At 42.1% G+C, this 17,632-nt stretch overlaps 1 protein-coding gene across 1 annotated transcript; it reads left to right on the forward strand.

The window, feature by feature from the left end:
• Positions 1-15,887: 15,887 nt before the first annotated feature.
• On the forward strand, positions 15,888-17,087 carry ARL14 (ARF like GTPase 14). The gene has a single exon (XM_069727409.1). The coding sequence runs from the start codon at positions 15,961-15,963 to the stop codon at positions 16,555-16,557; it is 597 nt and encodes a 198-aa protein (XP_069583510.1). The 5' UTR covers positions 15,888-15,960; the 3' UTR covers positions 16,558-17,087.
• The last annotated feature ends 545 nt before the right edge of the window (positions 17,088-17,632 follow it).

The raw sequence follows: 17,632 nt of genomic DNA on the forward strand, positions 1-17,632 counted from the left end.
TTGAACATAACTATTTGTGAAGTGACGGATGGATATGTGACAAACAAGGGGATACTAAAGTGAAATGTGTAAGGATAAAATATACCATAGCATTTGAAGAGAACAATTGTGAGCCCAGTCAGAACATGACTGTCAGGGAAGGAAATAAAAGGGAGTGTCAATAAATGAAATGTATAATGAAAGCCCTGGCGATGCGGATTGTTGTTAAAGTGACACTTGAGTAATTTACAATAAAACATGATATTGCTGTTGATGTGTGAAGTGAGTAGGATATACAGTATTAAAGCGTCCAGAACTGGCATAAGTGCATACATATAAACAGTGCAAAAAATCATGGACATGTGAATGACCCTGTAGACTGTCACGTGTACGAGTGCTATCTGTGAAAACCATGGATTGTATGCGAAAAACAGACGTTTGAATGAGGCCTTAGGAAAAGGTTATGTGTAGAAAATGACAAGAAATAGTTTACTAATAACAAACAGCATCTCTCGTTCTGGAAGAGTCAGATCGCCCATTCATTTGGGTACCTATCATTTCTCCTTTAGAAAATGCTGTACAACAACTAAAATCCCAAACACTGACAGGCAGAACGGTTTCCAGCAATGAATTGTCACAAATAGAATTCAGGAAGGGAAAGTAACAGTGACTGGTAGAGGCATGCAAATATAACTGCTTCCCCTTTTAGGTGGAAAAAGCATTCACTATTCAAATAACTATCATAGCATACAGCAACTCATAACATTAGCGTATTATTCACTTGTAATGGAAACAGAGGCGCAGGGAATCAGCTCAGGCGAGGCGAAACCCTGATTACAACTATGGTGGAATCTCAGAGATGTAGCTACGGTTTTGGTTCAGGGTGGGCCCCTAACCAGGTAACGTTGATTACAACTGGGCATGCTCCCTAAGGCCGGTTTCACACGTCCAGATAATTCCGGTACCGGAAAAAATCGGTACCGGAATTATCCGTGTTCGTGTGCCCCAACGTTTCTGTGGCACATCAGTGTGGCACACGTGCGGCACACGTGTGCCGCCCGTGTGCCCACTGGGTACCACACGCACCGTGCTGGGTACCACACGTACCAGCATCTGGTGCTGAAGCCGCGATTCATATCTTCCCTGCAGCAGCGTTTGCTGCAGAGAAGATATGAGTAACAGTGTTTAAAATAAAGATCTATGTGCCCCCCACCCTCCCACCCCCTGTGCGCCCCCCCGCTGTTCTGAAAATACTCACCAAGCACAGGGGGTGGGAGGGCGGGGGGCACATGGATCTTTATTTTAAACACTATTATTCATATCTTCTCTGCAGCAAACGCTGCTGCAGGGAAGATATGAATCGCGGCTTCAGCACCAGTGGGGGGGACAGCGCTTAATGTAGCGCTGTTTCCTGCACGGCACACGGACTGCACACGGACAACGTCCGTGTGCGGTAAGTGTTTTACACGGACCCATTGACTTTAATGGGTCCGTGTAATACGTGCGCTCCCACGAACACTGACATGTCTCCGTGTTTGGCACACGGAGACACGGTCCGCAAAAAATCAATGACATCTGCACAGATGCATTGATTTTTATGTGTCTACGTGTGTCAGTGTCTCCGGTACGTGAGGAAACTGTCACCTCACGTACCGCAGACACTGACGTGTGAAACAGGCCTTATAGTGAATGTAGGAGAACCTACGCTGATACAGTTCCAGTATCCTAGCTCCGGGTGGACCCCCTCAGAGCACAGGACCCAGGGCGACCGCACCCTCTGCTCACCCGGTAGCTACGCTACTGATGGTGGTACACTGATATTGCTGCCATATGGAAACATAGAGTGGTAGATAACAGTCCTGCAGAACATAGAAGTGATTACAGTACAGTTATATATTTAGAAGAAGTGCAAGAAGAACATTTGTGAAGAGCCTCACCGTGTGGTAAATGCCGTTGACCAGTGAAGAAAACTGACAAAAAAAAAAAGATCCACATGGCCGTATGGATAAAAAATATGTAACTTTATTTCACATGGTTAAAAAAAAGTTGTCCAGACAATTAAAATACATTTATAAATTAGTGTTGAAGAACCAATAGAAAGATTTTTAACCAGTGTAAAGTTACATTACCATTAAAGGTAATGTTACAACCTCCACTAATACATCTTCTGAGTGGCGTATAGACAAAAGACTATTAATAATCACAATAGCAAATAATGAAGAAAGTCAGCACTCACCCCTCTTTTTGAAGATAATTCAGTCTTTTTTTCATTTTCATTTATTCTTGGACAGTTGACAAATAGTGCAAAAGTGCCAGTAGCGTGGCAGCAGGTGCAGTGACTTAAAAAAGAAAGAGAGCCATGTCAGTGTCAGTTTTCACACGTAGCGGAGACACTTACAGAAGTAGACCTGTTCAAGTGAATGGGTCTGTGCACATGTTAGTGTGTTTCTAAGGTCTGTAATCTGCGGAAGAGCAGGTTAGAATGATGTGAACCGTCTGCAGCACCCGCTGCTTGGAAACAGCTCTAATTGAACTGCTGCTCCTCAGGCACATGTGTGGTACTAATGCGGCACACGGGTGGCACACGGTTGCCACATGGATGCCGCAGGTATTACACACGGACAGTGACATCTCAGGTACCGGTTTTTCCATTGCCGGAAATATCAGGAAGTGTGAACCAGGCCGTAGTCATAGAATGTCTAAGGGCTTCGGCCAGAAATGTAAATCAGAATGGGCAATGTTTGTTAATTGTCTGGACAACTTATTAACCATGTAAAATAATGTTACATATTTTTATGGCATAATGGCCCCCACAGTAGAACCCACACTGAATAATGGCTCCCATATTAAGCACCAAACTGTATAATGGGCCCTACATTAACTTCCATCTATATATATATATATATATATATATATATATATATATATATATATATATATATATATACAGTATATATATATATATATATATATATATATAATTGTACTTCCATCTGTTTGTCTGTAACTTCCGTCTGTCTGTCTGTCGCAGAAATCCCGGGTCGCTGATTGGTCGTGGCCGGCTGGCTGCGACCAATCAGCGACAGGCACAGTCCGGCCGCGAATTGGCCCCTCCCTACTCCCCTCCAGTCAGTACCCCCTCCATACTCCCCTCCAGTCAGCGGCCACATAGGGTTTTAGCAGTCCGTTAAATGGACTGTGTTACGCCACTGCATAACGCGGTGTAACGCAGTCCGTTAACGCTGCCATTAACCCTGTGTGACCAACTAATGGCCTGGGCTGGATCTGGGGGCCAACGGAAATTTACTATATACTGTATTTTCTGGCATATAAGACTACTTTTTAACCCCTGAAAATCTTCTCAAAAGTCGGGTATCGTCTTATAAGCCAGGTGTCATCTTATAGGACAGGTGCGGAGTAATCTGCGGTTGCCGCATATTGTGGGGGGAGTGACCCCAATGACGAGGTGTGGGGGCACCTCACCGGGAAGGTGTAAGTGAAGCAGAGGCAGAGAAGGAGATATAGGATACAAGGGCGAGCCAGATGAGTGAAAGAGGAGTGTTTTTCTAGGCACAGCACCGCTCTCTCTCTTTTTTGAATAACCCTGGCATCCCAGACGCTGACAGTTTGCTTCACTTACACCTTCCTGGTGAGGAGCTCCCTCACCTCGTCATCAGGACCACTCCCCCCCCACTATATACGTCGACCGCAAATTGCTCCGCACCCACCCTATAAGACGACACCCGGCATATAAGACATCCCCCGACTTTTGAGAAGATTTTAACTGGAAAAGTTGGGGGTCGTCTTATACGCCCAGTCGTCTTATACGCCGGAAAATACGGTAACTATTTTTTATTTTAATTGTTTTTTTAACAGGAATATGGTGCCCACATTGCTATATACTACGTGGGCTGTGTTATATACTGCGTGGGCTGTGTTATATACTACGTGGCTGTGTTATATACTACATGGGCGGTTAAATATACTACGTGGGCTATTATATATTGCATGGGCTGTCTTATATACTGCAGAAAAAAGAAAAATATACGGGGCACTCACCCAGTAGAAGCTGTATAACTGTGCTCTTTATTGGAAGAGAAATGTGCATACATCCATTAGGACATCAGGTGTACAGGAGGGTGCGGTGATGGAGTCTGGACGACGGGACCCGTTGAAGCACATTTAGTGCGAAACGGCCGTCGTCCAGACTCCATCACCGCACCCTCTTGTACACCTGATGTCCTAATGGATGTATGCACATTTCTCTTCCAATAAAGAGCACGTTTACACAGCTTCTACTGGGTGAGTGCCGCATATATTTTTCTTTTTTCTGCCGTGGACTATTGAGCTTTTTGCTAATTATGCAGAGCACCATATACCCTAAGCTTGCGTGACACCTAGTTGTCATATGTTGCTTAGTCCAAGATCTGTGTATAACCACACACTCTAGTGCCATCCACTGCCTGTCTTTTTATTTGTGTCTTATATACTGCATGGGCTGTGTTATATACTGCGTGGGCTGTGTTATATACTACGTGGGCTGTGCTATATACTGCGTGGGCTGTGCTATATACTACGTGGGCTTTGCTATATACTACGTGGGCTCTGTTATATACTACGTGGGCTGTGCTATATACTACGTGGCTGTGCAATATACTACGTGGCTGAGCAATATACTACATGGAAATCTTCATAAATAAACATACATATTCTAGAATAACCGATGCGTTAGAATCGGGCCACCATCTAGTGCTGTATAATGGCCTCCACATTAGCCTTCAAACTCTAATGGGCCCCACAGTAAGCCCCAAACTGTATAATGTCCCCCGCATTATTTATTTATTTATTTTACTCACTTATATAGTGATATTAATTACACAACACTTTACAGACATTATCGACACTGTACCCATTAGGGCTCACAATCTAGATTCCCTATCAATATGTCTTTGAGGTATGGGAAGAACATGGAGAACCTGAAGGAAACCCACGCGAACATGGGGAGACCATACAAATTCTTTGCAGATGTTGTCCTTGGGGGGGATTTGAACCCAGGACCTCAGCACAGCATGAGACTACAGTGCTAACCACTGAGCCACCGTGCTGCCCACTGTGCTGGGAGACTTGGCTTTCACACTGTATAATGTCCCCACAGTAAGCTCCAAACTGTAAATTGGCCCCCTCATTAACTACCACAGTGTATAATGGGCCCTACATTAGCTCCTATAATGGCCTCCACATTAGCTCACACACAGTTTAATGGGCCCACATTGGTGTCTGCACTGTATTATGGGCTCTACATTAGCTGCCATACTGCATAATGGGCCCCACATTAGCTTCTATTGTCACGACATAGCTGTCGGGTGACTCGGGACCAGGGCCTCCTTCCCTGACCCTACCACTAGAGGGTGCCCTAGCTCGCCCTACTCCTTGGGATACTTCTGAATGTGAAGATGTTGGGGCCGTCACCTTTGCCTTACCTCCTGAGTTAGCTCTCTGTCTGTTCTCTTCCCACACCCAGGGAAGAGGGGCACTATTGGACACCGCAGTACACCAACTCAACAAACAATGCTACATAAACAATGGATAACAGAAAACTCCAGATATACAAAATATTCACTCACATACCAGAGGAATGCTCTGGGGAGTGGAGGATGGGGAATAAACAAAAGTAGGGAATGTGAAGGGAATTACCACACTTACAAACCATGCAACAGTCACAGGTAACTCCTCCAACACTCCTTCTCATATGAACACCTCTCCATCCTGAAGCCATGCAGCAAATGCTAGCTCTATCATGGTGTTAAAGGGTAGGGTTACCCCCTAATAATACTGAAAATTATAGTACCAAAAGAGAAAACCTCCTTACACCTCTAATGAGGTCTGCTATCAACTATTAACGCCAAAATTGACTACTAATAATTAATATCCACTTAATACCACAACGTTATCTTTGCCTTATACTATACACTAACTGTTATCTATTCCTTATACTATATACTAACTGAGACAAAACCGTGTAACAATAAAGGGCATTTATTACACACACACAAGTCTGCAGTCTATAACGTACATATATATTTATACCCAAGCTGGCGACTATAAATATATATATATATACACAATATAAGGATATTACAACTCTATTACAGTAATATCACTATGGTATACAGTGATATCCCAACAATATCACACAGTAATAACCCACAATAACCAGTAATATCATAACGATCAATTAACTGCTCGATTACCAAAATCACACATACAATATCAGCCCTCCCACCTATGGCTTGCTAACCCTAATGAATAGTACTGGGCCTATTAAGAAAAGGGGATACAGAGTATACTTAAGCCATGTGGGTCCATCATCATTCCAGCAAGCAGGCACAGCAAAAGAGGCTGAGCACATGTGTCTTGTGCCTTTTATGTCCAGATAGAAGAGGTGTGTCCAGCCCCAGGTGTGTGGGGATGAGGTCACAAGTCTATTGTCCACTGGCCTAAGTCCTAAATGAAACCTGATATACCAGCTTGAGGAGGGGGCTACTCAGCACATGTGGGGGAATTATATACCACTAAAAGATATACATTTTGGAGCACTTCCCTTCTACACATGGATTTGCAACAGAGCCCAGATTATAAAGGGGAAGGGAGCGGCTAACTGAGCTCAGAGTTTTCCAACATGACCAATTAAACCTTGGTCTGCCAAAAGGAATAAACACCATTAAAATGAAGAAGAAGTGATTCTTCTCAGAGCCGGAGTAGGAACAATCAGATGCTGTGGTCTTCTGGCTCCACTCCATGACACCTATACTGTATAATTGGCCCAATATTAGCTATCACACTGTATAATGGGCCCCACATTAGCTCTCATACTGTATAATGAGCCCCTCATTAGCTTTTATACTGTATAATGGGCCCCACATTAGCTCTTATACTGTATAATGGGACCCACATTAGCTCCCATACTGCATAATTTGCCATACATTAGCCATAATACTGTATAAAGGCCCCCACTTTAGCTTCTACACTGTATAATGGGCACCAATATCCTGACGACTCAATCTGTGAGGCTAGGGTGGACCAATGTGCTGCGGACCGACACACACACAGGACGTCAGTGGCATGATGACATCATCATGCCGGGATTTTGACTTCCTGAGCATGCACTGGTGCCTCAGCAGTTCTGTAGACGGTAGGCTTTAAAGTAACCTGTGGTTGACTGACAGAGAGTGATAGTGCAGGGAGAGTGGGGCTTAATTTTATCGATGGGATGCACACACCGATACAGTTAAGGGTCTCGGGGCAACCATACCTGTTTTCCCTTTCCACCTCCCACACTTGTAGCTACATTATTGAATCTAAAATATATGATTCCACTATGATTTAAATAAGGCTTTTTTTCTTTTCTGGACCAGTGGGGGTTAATGTCAGTTTACCTCGCTTGCAATCTGTTGCAACTGCAGTTGATTAGGTCAGCTGATGTGGGTGGTGACCACTGCCACCATCCTTTAAATGGTCACCTGATGCATCAGCTCACTGTCGGTGATAGAGCAATCTACAGTGACCAAGCCTTGAGTAAGGAGCTTGCTGACTGCTGTGGTTTATCAGCTGGTTTCATGGGTTCATGATCCTGGTGCCTTTATTTTGCTGTACAGTGCTTAGCAGCAGAGCTGGCCAGTGCACTAGCCAGGGCAATGTAAGGTGACAGCGAGGGACAAGGTTCCTGATGGTGGTGGGGGGAAGGACCCACTTAGGGCATGAGGGGAGTGCATGGTCAGGCTTAGGTTTGAGCAAGAAGTGACCGTCCCTCATTTCCCTATTGGTAGGGCCTTCCTCACCCATTTACCATCCCGTTGTGTGTTGTGCCATCTGCTGACCGACCCCCCCTCATGGGGTCGCTTTATACAGTATATCATGACAATTATTCTCATTTGCACATGGATACACGAGAAGCAATGGAATGAAACTGAAAGGGAGAAGATACAGATTAGATATTAGAAAAAACTTTGACGTGATTGTGATCAATGAGTGGAACAGGCTGCCACAAGAGGTGGTGAGTGACTTCAATGGAAGTCTTCAAACAGAGGCTGGACAGACATCTGTCTGAGATGGTTTAGAGAATCTTGCAATGAGCAGGGGGTTGGACACAATGACCCTTGAGGTCACTTCCAAATCTAACATTCTATGATTCTAGGACAACATTGGCTCTGGGGCCCCACTGTTCAGTTACAGGAGGATATTACATTGCCCTCATTCATAGATTTACGGTACTTACATTTCTATATAGTAATACACTGGGTTGATTGTTAAATTAATGATAAGGAGCTGTCTTTGTACATAGTGAATGACATGTATTATGTATACTATGGATACATCATAACTTCTTTCCAGAATATCCCCTTACCCCCTTCACCCCAAAGCCTATTTTCACCTTCCTGACCAGGTACATTTTTACAATTCTGACCACTGTCATTTTATGAGGTCATAACTCTGGATTGCTTCAATGGATCCTGGTGATTCTGAGATTGTTTTCTCGTGACATATTGTACTTCATGACAGTTGTAAAATTTCTTTGATGTGACTTCCGTTTATTTGTAAAAAAAAAAAACAGAAATTTGGCAAAAATTTCACATTTTTAAAAGTTTTAATTTTTATGACCTTAAATCAGAGAGTCATATTGCACAAAATAGTTAATAAATAACATTTCCCACATGTCTACTTTACAGAAGCACAATTTTTTAAACATTTCTTTTTGTTAAGAAGTTATAAAGGTTAAAAGTTGACATGAAATTTCTAATTTTTACAACAAAATTTGCAAAACCATTTTTTTAGGGACCGCCTCACATTTGAAGTGACTTTGAGGGGCCTATATGACATAAAATACCCAAAAGTAACACCATTCTAAAAACTGCACCCCTCAAGGTGCTCAAAACCACATTCAAGAAGTTTATTAACCCTTCAGGTGCTTCACAGGAATTTTATTTCTTTCACAAAAACTTTCCTTTAGACCTAATTATTTTTACTTTTGTGAAGGTAGCAGGAGAAAAAGGACCATATGATTTGTTGTGCAATTTATCCTGAGCATGCAGATACCCCATATGTGAGGGAAATAAACTGTTTGGGTGCACGGCAGGGCTTGGAAGGAAAGGAGCGCCATTTCACTTTTTAAATGTAAAATATGCTGGCATAATTAGCGGACGCCATGTCATGTTTGCAGAGCCCCTCATCTGCCTAAACAGTAGAAACCCTCAACAAGTGACACCATTTTGGAAACTAGACCCATACAATTTGTTGTGCAATTTCTCCTGAGTGTGCAGATACCCAATATGTGGAGGAAAACCCCGTATTCACATGTAAAGCGCCATGGAATAAATGGCGCTATAAAAATGTATAATAATAATAATAAAAAACAACTGTTTGGGTGCACGGCACGGCTTGAAAGGGAAGAAGCGCCATTTGACTTTTTGAAAGTAAAATTTACTGGAATAATTAGCGGATGCCATGTCATGTTTGGAGAGCCCCTGATGTGCCTAAACAGTGGAAACCCCAAACAAGTGACACCATTTTGGAAACTAGACCTCTTAGGCAGGTACAGACTGGGGCTGAAATTCAACCCTGACATTTGAAATCACATAGGCCAATGTTGTTCCCGTCCCCATGAACCAGATGGGATATATTACTAATATTACCCTGGATAGAAGAAAGGGAGATTTCCTACAAGAACAATATTTCTAATGATACCCGTAGCCTGCTGGGTAAGTGACGGAGTCAGCAACTTTCTGCTCCATCACAACTGTTAACAGTATGGGTATCTTGAGACCACCGATTCTGTTAACAACATAGCAGACAAGGCAGCCCATGACCAGACAGGCCTTTCTGGCATTTGCCAGAATTGCCAGATGGCCAGTCCAGCCCTATTCTTAGGTAACATAGCTAGATGTGTATTGACCACCTTGAACCCCCAGGCGCTTCATATAATGTTAAGCTGTGAAAAAAAAAAAAATCAAATTGTTCCCACAAAAATCTTTTTTAGCTCTAAATTTTGTGTTTTTACAAGGGTAACAGATGAAATTGTACCCCAAAATTTGCTGTGCAATTACACCTGAGTTCACTGATAGTCCATATGTGGTAGAAAACTAGTTTTGAGGCATAGTAAAAAAAAAAACACAAAAATTGAGCTTGACTTGAGTTGGTACACATGTATAACTTAAACACATGTTCACATTGGCCACAAAACATATAAAACCTACAAGAGAAAAAGTGAGCAAAAACCCTGCTGTAACTAAGTAAATAAGAAGCAAAAAAGTGCATTTAAATAACAGTTTTTAGTAATACTTTTTTTAATCCAAAAATAGCATAAAATCTGTCCCACCATGACAAGGTAACTGTGATCCGGACAGTCCTACACTGTCTAATATTAAAACCTTACCATGTGTCAATGTTGACCTCAGTGTGAATAAGGGCAGTTTTTGGCGCTTAGCGTGAGGCTGCGCGATCGGTGTGCCGTACCTGTACTACTGGTTGCGGGAACGCAGCATGTCGGGAAGGGGTTAAGCAATGACGGCTGTGCTGTGATTGGTTACTTGTTATGAACAGGTAATTCAGAACCACAATGGACCTTGAAGTTCAGAGCACACAAGGTGACCTGACATTTACCAAAAACATAGGACAAGCTCTGAGACGTGGAAACTCTGCTGACCGCAATCCCTAATCCTAACACACCACACTAGAGGTAGCCGTGGATTGCGCCTAACGCTCCCTATGCAACTCGGCACAGCCTGAGAAACTAACTAGCCCTGAAGATAGAAAAAATAAGCCTTCCTTGCCTCAGAGAAATTCCCCAAAGGAAAAGGCAGCCCCCCACATATAATGACTGTGAGTAAAGATGAAATACAAACACAGAGATGAAATAGATTTAGCAAAGTGAGGCCCGACTTACCGAATAGACCGAGGATAGGAAAGAAAGCTTTGCGGTCAACACAAAAACCTACAAACCACCACGCAGAGGGGCAAAAAGACCCTCCGCACCGACTAACGGTACGGAGGTGCTCCCGCTGCATCTCAGAGCTTCCAGCAAGCAAGAAAAAACCAATATAGCAAGCTGGACAGAAAATATAGCAAACAAAAATAACACAAGCAGAACTTAGCTTATGCAGGATAGAGAGGCCACAGGAACGATCCAGGAGGAAGCAAGACCAATACTAGAACATTGACTGGAGGCCAGGATCAAAGCACCACGTGGAGTTAAATAGAGCAGCACCTAACGACTTAACCTCATCACCTGAGGAAGGAAACTCAGAAGCTGCAGTACCACTCTCATCCACCAAAGGAAGCTTATAGACAGAACCAGCCGCAGTACCACTCACGACCACAGGAGGGAGCTTGGCCACAGAATTCACAACAGTTACTATGGACAACAAATGTAAGGAGATGGTCATACTGCCCACATTCCCCCTTGAAGAATAAGTGTAATGTTGTATTGCGTACAAATGTGAACTCTGAGAGGTAAAGGGACGAGACAGAGTGTGTGAGATGAAGAGAGTGCTCCAGGCGGGAATTCCAAAGCGTCAGGGGCAGAGAAGATAAGTACCGGCCATACTGGCAATATAGTTCTCTATAAGGGAAAGAAGATGCAGAAATGCGGGTTGAGAATAGGACTCTTACTAAGTGGACTGCAGTCCTGAGCTGAGTTGTTATGAAGTAGAGCGGCATGGTGAAGATAGAGAACGAGTGAGTCAAGAGGAAAAAATTGGGACTGTGTGTGGAAAAAGCTCTGTGTTGTGAAGGAAATGTTCATAAAATTGTTAACCCGCTATCTACTGCATATAATCCCCACAAAGTTATCGATAGGTAAACAGTTTATTTTTGACTAGTGATTTCCCTCATTGAACTGTGAAACATCTGGTCCTGGCCAACCCAAGTCATCGGTAATATGTGGCCTGCAAGGGCGAAGCACCCCCATAGCACAAGTCCACAAACCTAGCCAGGACCCCGCACTTTCACGTAACATGTCGGGGTGTAACAGATGTGTACTTTGCCCACGGCTAATGCCCCGCACCACATTAGACAGGAATTAATAGACAGTTTTGATAAATACACCTCATCGTATTAACGCAGAGCCTGGGATATTGTGTATTAGACATGTATACAAACGTATACTAAATAAAGGATCTAATTGTTGTGCACTGGTCTAGAAGGGGATTTCCCCACAAACAAAAGTTCATTTTATTCACTAGATCTTGGAATAAAAATAATTTCCACAATTAGATGTGTTTAAAAAAAAACACTTCTGTGCTGAGATAATCTTATAAATGTGCCCCTGCTATGTACTGTGTAAAGGCCATGTGTGACCATATAGGAACATGGTCTGATCATTCCACATCTCCTGGGCAGGGGGGTAGCCAAAAGTGTATACAGACATTACAGCATGGGACCACAGCTGATTATTTTTCTTGAGGTAAAATGTTGCTTAAAAACAGGCAGGGAAATGTTTTACCTATTAAAAACAATCAGTTGTGATCCCGTGCTGTCCTGTCTGTATACTCTCTTTTGCTTCCCACGCTGCCCAGGAGCTGTGGTATGATCAGACTATGTTCCTGTACAGTCAGACACAGCCATGACACAGTACACAGCAGGGGCACATTTATAAGATTACCTCAGCACAGGATCTTTTTTTAATAACATACAATTGTGGAGATTACACTGTGTGCAGAATTATTAGGCAAGTTGTATTTTGATCACATGATACTTTTTATACATGTTGTCCTACTTCAAGCTGTTCAGGCTTGAGAGCCAACCACCAATTAAGTAAATCAGGTGATGTGCATCTCTGTAATGAGGAGGGGTGTTGTCTAATGACATCAAAACCCTATATAAGGTGTGCTTAATTATTAGGCAAAATGGGTCAGAAGAGAGATTTGACGGGCTCTGAAAAGTCCAAAATTGTGAGATGTCTTGCAGAGGGATGCAGCAGTCTTGAAATTACCAAACTTTTGAAGCGTGATCACCGAACAATCAAGCGTTGCATGGCAAATAGCCAAGAGGGTCACAAGAAGTGTGTTGGGCAAATAAGGCGCAAAATAACTGCCCATGAATTGAGGAAAATCAAGCGTGAAGCTGCCAAGATGCCATTTGCCACCAGTTTTGCCATATTTCAGAGCTGCAAAGTTACTGGAGTAACAAAAAGCACAAGGTCTGCGATACTCAGGGACATGGCCAAGGTAAGGAAGGCTGAAAAATGACCACCTTTGAACAAGAAAAATAAGATAAAACATTAAGACTGGGCCAAGAAATATCTTAAGACTGACTTTTCAAAGGTTTTATAGACTGATGAAATGAGAGTGACTCTTGATGGGCCAGATGGATATGCCAGAGGCTGGATCAATAAAGGGCAGAGAGCTCCAATCCGACTCAGATGCCAGCAAGGTGGAGGTGGGGTACTGGTATGGGCTGGTATCATCAAAGATGAACTTGTGGGACCTTTTCGGGTTGAGGATGGAGTGAAGCTCAACTCCCAGACCTGCTGCCAGTTTCTGGTAGACAAGTTCTTCAAACAGTGGTACAGGAAGAAGTCGGTATCGTTCAAGAAAAACATGATTTTCATGCAGGACAATGCTCTATCACATGCCTCCAACTACTCCACGGCGTGGCTGGCCAGTAAAGGTCTCAAAGAAGAAAAAATAATAACATGGCCCCCTTGTTCACCTGATCTGAACCCCATAGAGAACCTGTGGTCCCTCAAAAAATGTGAGATCTACAGGGAGGGAAAACAGTCCACCTCTCGGAACAGTGTCTGGGAGACTGTGGTGGCTGCTGAACACAATGTTGATCGTAAACAGATCAAGCAACAGACATAATCTATAGATGGAAGGCTGTTGAGTGTCATCATAAAGAAAGGTGGCTATATTGGTCACTAATTTTGGGGGGTTTTGTTTTTGCATGTCAGAAATGTTTATTTCTAAATGTTGTGCAGTGATATTGGTTTACCTGGTGAAAATAAACAAGTGGGATGGGAATATATTTGGCTATTATTAAGTTGCCTAATAATTCTGCACAGTAATAGTTACCTGCTCAAACAGATATCCTCCTAAGATAGCCAAATCTAAAAAAAACAAAAACACTCCAACTTCCAAAAATATTAAGCTTTGATATTTATAAGTCTTTTGGGTTGATTGAGAACACAGTTGTTGATCAATAATAAAAATAATCATCTAAAATACAACTTGTCTAATAATTCTGCACACAGTGTATTTGTATTCTAAGATCTAGTGAATAAAATGAACTTTTGTTTGTGGGAAAACTAATTTAAGTTCCCAGAACTAGTCACAATGCTGTGTTGTTTGAATTTTCTTGGAAGAAAAACATTTTGTTCACGTGATCAGTGGAGGTCCAGGTTGTGGAGCCTCCAACAATCATACATTTATCACTTATTATGCGGATAGGAGATATATCTTGTTTGTGGTCCAAATAGTCTAACACAAACAAATAGTTAATAAATAACATTTCCTTCATGTCTTTACATCAGCACTATCTGTAAAATATTTTTTTATTTTGTTAGGATGTAAGAAGATTTAAAATTGTAGCAGCAATTTTTCATTTTTTTCAAGGAAACTTACAAAACTTATTGTTAGGAACCTATTCAGTTGTGACTTTGGGGGTCCTATATATATTGGAAAAACCCCAAAAGTGAGACCATTTAAAAAAAACAGCACCCCTCAACTATTCAAAACTGCTTTCAGGTAGTTTATTAACCCTTTGGGTGCTTTTCACAAATTAATGCAAAGTGGCATGACAGGAAAAAAATATATATTTTTACCACCTAAATATTGCTAACTTCTAAACAGCTCACTGAATTGCATGGCAAGTACCATGATCAGTCATGATCTCAGGGTGCCGATGTGTTTAGAGGGATCCTCCACACTCTGTTAACCACCTAGGATGCAATAGTCATTATTGACACCAACAACTAAGGTGTTAAATGACCAGCGTTGGTGCCAACACCGATCATGACTGATGCATCAGGGGGTAAGCTATAGTGTACAGCCGACAGCTGCTGCATTTTTACGCATCAGGGGATACTATTCACTGATATCCTGTTAGTTTAAAGTCATATTGGTGGTCACTAAGGGGATAATTGGTGAAATATTGCTTCTATGAGAGGATAATTCTATAATACAATGCCATATGCAGACACCATATGACTGCTTACAGACTGCCTATGGCTCCATTGTGTAGATTCGGAGGGATCATATGTGCTTCCATTCATGTCATGTGTGGGGTATCTCAGGTTGAGAAGAAACAAAAAACTGGCCAGCAACTTCTAAGGGTATGTTCCCGCATTTAGTAAACGCTGTAGGTTGGACGCTGCATAAATCCCAGCGTTCAACACGCAGCGTCCAGATATTACAGCATAGTGGATGGGATTTCAAGAAATCTCATGTCCACTATGCGTGCAGGGCTGCCTCTGGCTTCCCTGCGGAGATGGACAAAGCGGCGCATCTCTCCAGATAAATATCACCTGTCCCCAATATATTGGGCGCGGTGATTCCGCACGGGAACACATGCGGAATCCCCTGCGTTCAAAAGCCGGCAGCGCTTTGAATGGAGCGGCCATGTGCTGTGTCCAAAGCGCTGCCGGTTACATAGGTCCCATATATTGACCAGTCCTGGCAGGAGCTGCAGCAGCCAGAAGCAAGCTTTTTTAACCTAGTTGTAAAGTAAACTTGCCTGCTTATATCACTATAATTTTCATACATCGTTGCATTCTCACATACTTTGAACTTTGATTCCTTTATCGATTATGCTTTATTACTCGTGACAGTTCCACCTTTGTGACAAGCAATGGACATTAAACCTTCATAAACAATACACCTTTCTACTTACTGATAAGATAGCCTATAAGTACAAGGCTGCCACTGCTAGAATTTACCATGCTAAACGTATTCTCTCCTTTTTCTCCAATACTTATAGTAAATACAAGACATGGGCTTATCAGGTTCTTTTCACTCCAAGTCTAAACAAGCCAGAATCCTGCTACTTGGCTTGGACGCAGCAGGGAAATCTACTGTCCTGTATAGAGTCAAGTTTAAGGAGCCCTTTTCCACTATCCCAACAGTAGGATTTAATGTGGAGATGATTCAGACGGAGAAGCACCTGCAGCTCACTATATGGGATGTTGGAGGACAGGAGAAGCTGAGATCTTTCTGGTGCTACTACTTTGAAAACACAGATGGACTGGTCTATGTGGTGGACAGCACTAACAAACGTACTTTGGATGAATCAAAGAAACAGTTTCAGCAAGTCCTCCAGAATGAGTTGATTAAGAATGTGCCAGTGGTGGTCCTGGCCAACAAGCAAGACCTGGCCGGAGCTCTGAACGCTGATGAAATTACTAGAAAATTTAACATGAAGAAGTATTGCTGTGACCGGGATTGGTATGTCCAGCCGTGTTGTGCCATCACTGGGCAGGGACTAGCTGAAGGTTTCAACAAAGTGACTGAATTTGTGAAGAGATCTAAAGAAGAAGCTGTAAGGTTCACCAAGCAGAATGTAACACTTAAAACTTCCCGTAAAGTATGAATGTCCTTCTACAGCTCATGGACAATTAACTTAATGCACCTTAAATGTGAAATTGCCACAGTGGTATATTCATCACGCTGCCAAAAAGAGCCATAAGAAGAGCTAAGTATTATTTATCATCGGGACATGCACAATACATCTGTGATACAAGAGTGTGGACCTACTTACACACTGCAAGAACAAGAGGCCTTACAGTATGAAGGGACAAAATTTGGGAAATATGTGACCTTTTGTATTAAAATGGGCAGTAATCGACAAATTATTTAAATTGCTGCTTATAGTTGGTGCTATGTATACTCAAGTACATAAATGAAAAGCCATTCAGATGTGTGTAGAGTGTTATGTACATGGCACTGTTGGAGTCCACTGTAATACTTACAATCAGTATTTTAGATACTTGATAGCATATGCTGCTTTCCTTTACACTATGCATTGTTTTATTTAAGTTTAGTTTTCATTAACAACTAATATCACCAACGTGACCAGTGTATAGGTTTTTCTCTAATAAATCCATTTTTTCTTATTTGTAATTTTGTTTTTGTTAAGTAGTTGAATTCTATTATTCCTAATTATAACATTTTTTTAATTACTTAATTTACTAAACAATATAAAAATATTCAAAAATATTTATCACATCGGAATATTGATACCCCAAGACAGAGTAGGTACAAAGAAAATGTACTGTAGCTTTCTAAGATAACTTGCACTATGCAATATTGTAAATTATTTCTGCTATTCATTAATATAATGCTACTTAAATGGTCACAACAATGAGAGTTCAGCTTTATGTGCAGATACTTTTAATTTGCATTTCCTATTTTTTTTATTATTCTTTGCTTATATCTACTTGCTTTCCTATCTACTTCTAGTGGTACGGCATGGTATAAACTTAACTTTAAAGAGTAGTTAAACGTTTAAACACTTTTGATATGTTGCAGATAGTGATGAGTGACCGTGCTCGGCACTGCTCGATACTCGATCAAACACTACTCAGCCGAGTATCTCGTAGTGCTCGAGTCACTGTCCGGCAAGTTTCATGGCTGTTAGACAGCTACTAAACCTGCGGGGATTGCCT

The sequence above is a fragment of the Ranitomeya imitator genome, chromosome 5 (genome assembly GCF_032444005.1).
Source record: "Ranitomeya imitator isolate aRanImi1 chromosome 5, aRanImi1.pri, whole genome shotgun sequence".
In the NCBI taxonomy this organism is placed as follows: Eukaryota; Metazoa; Chordata; class Amphibia; order Anura; family Dendrobatidae; genus Ranitomeya; species Ranitomeya imitator.

What these genes read in the sequence shown, in the direction of transcription:
- ARL14 (XM_069727409.1), top strand. Translation starts at nt 15,961, where the DNA reads ATGGGCTTATCAGGTTCTTTTCACTCCAAGTCTAAACAAGCCAGAATC.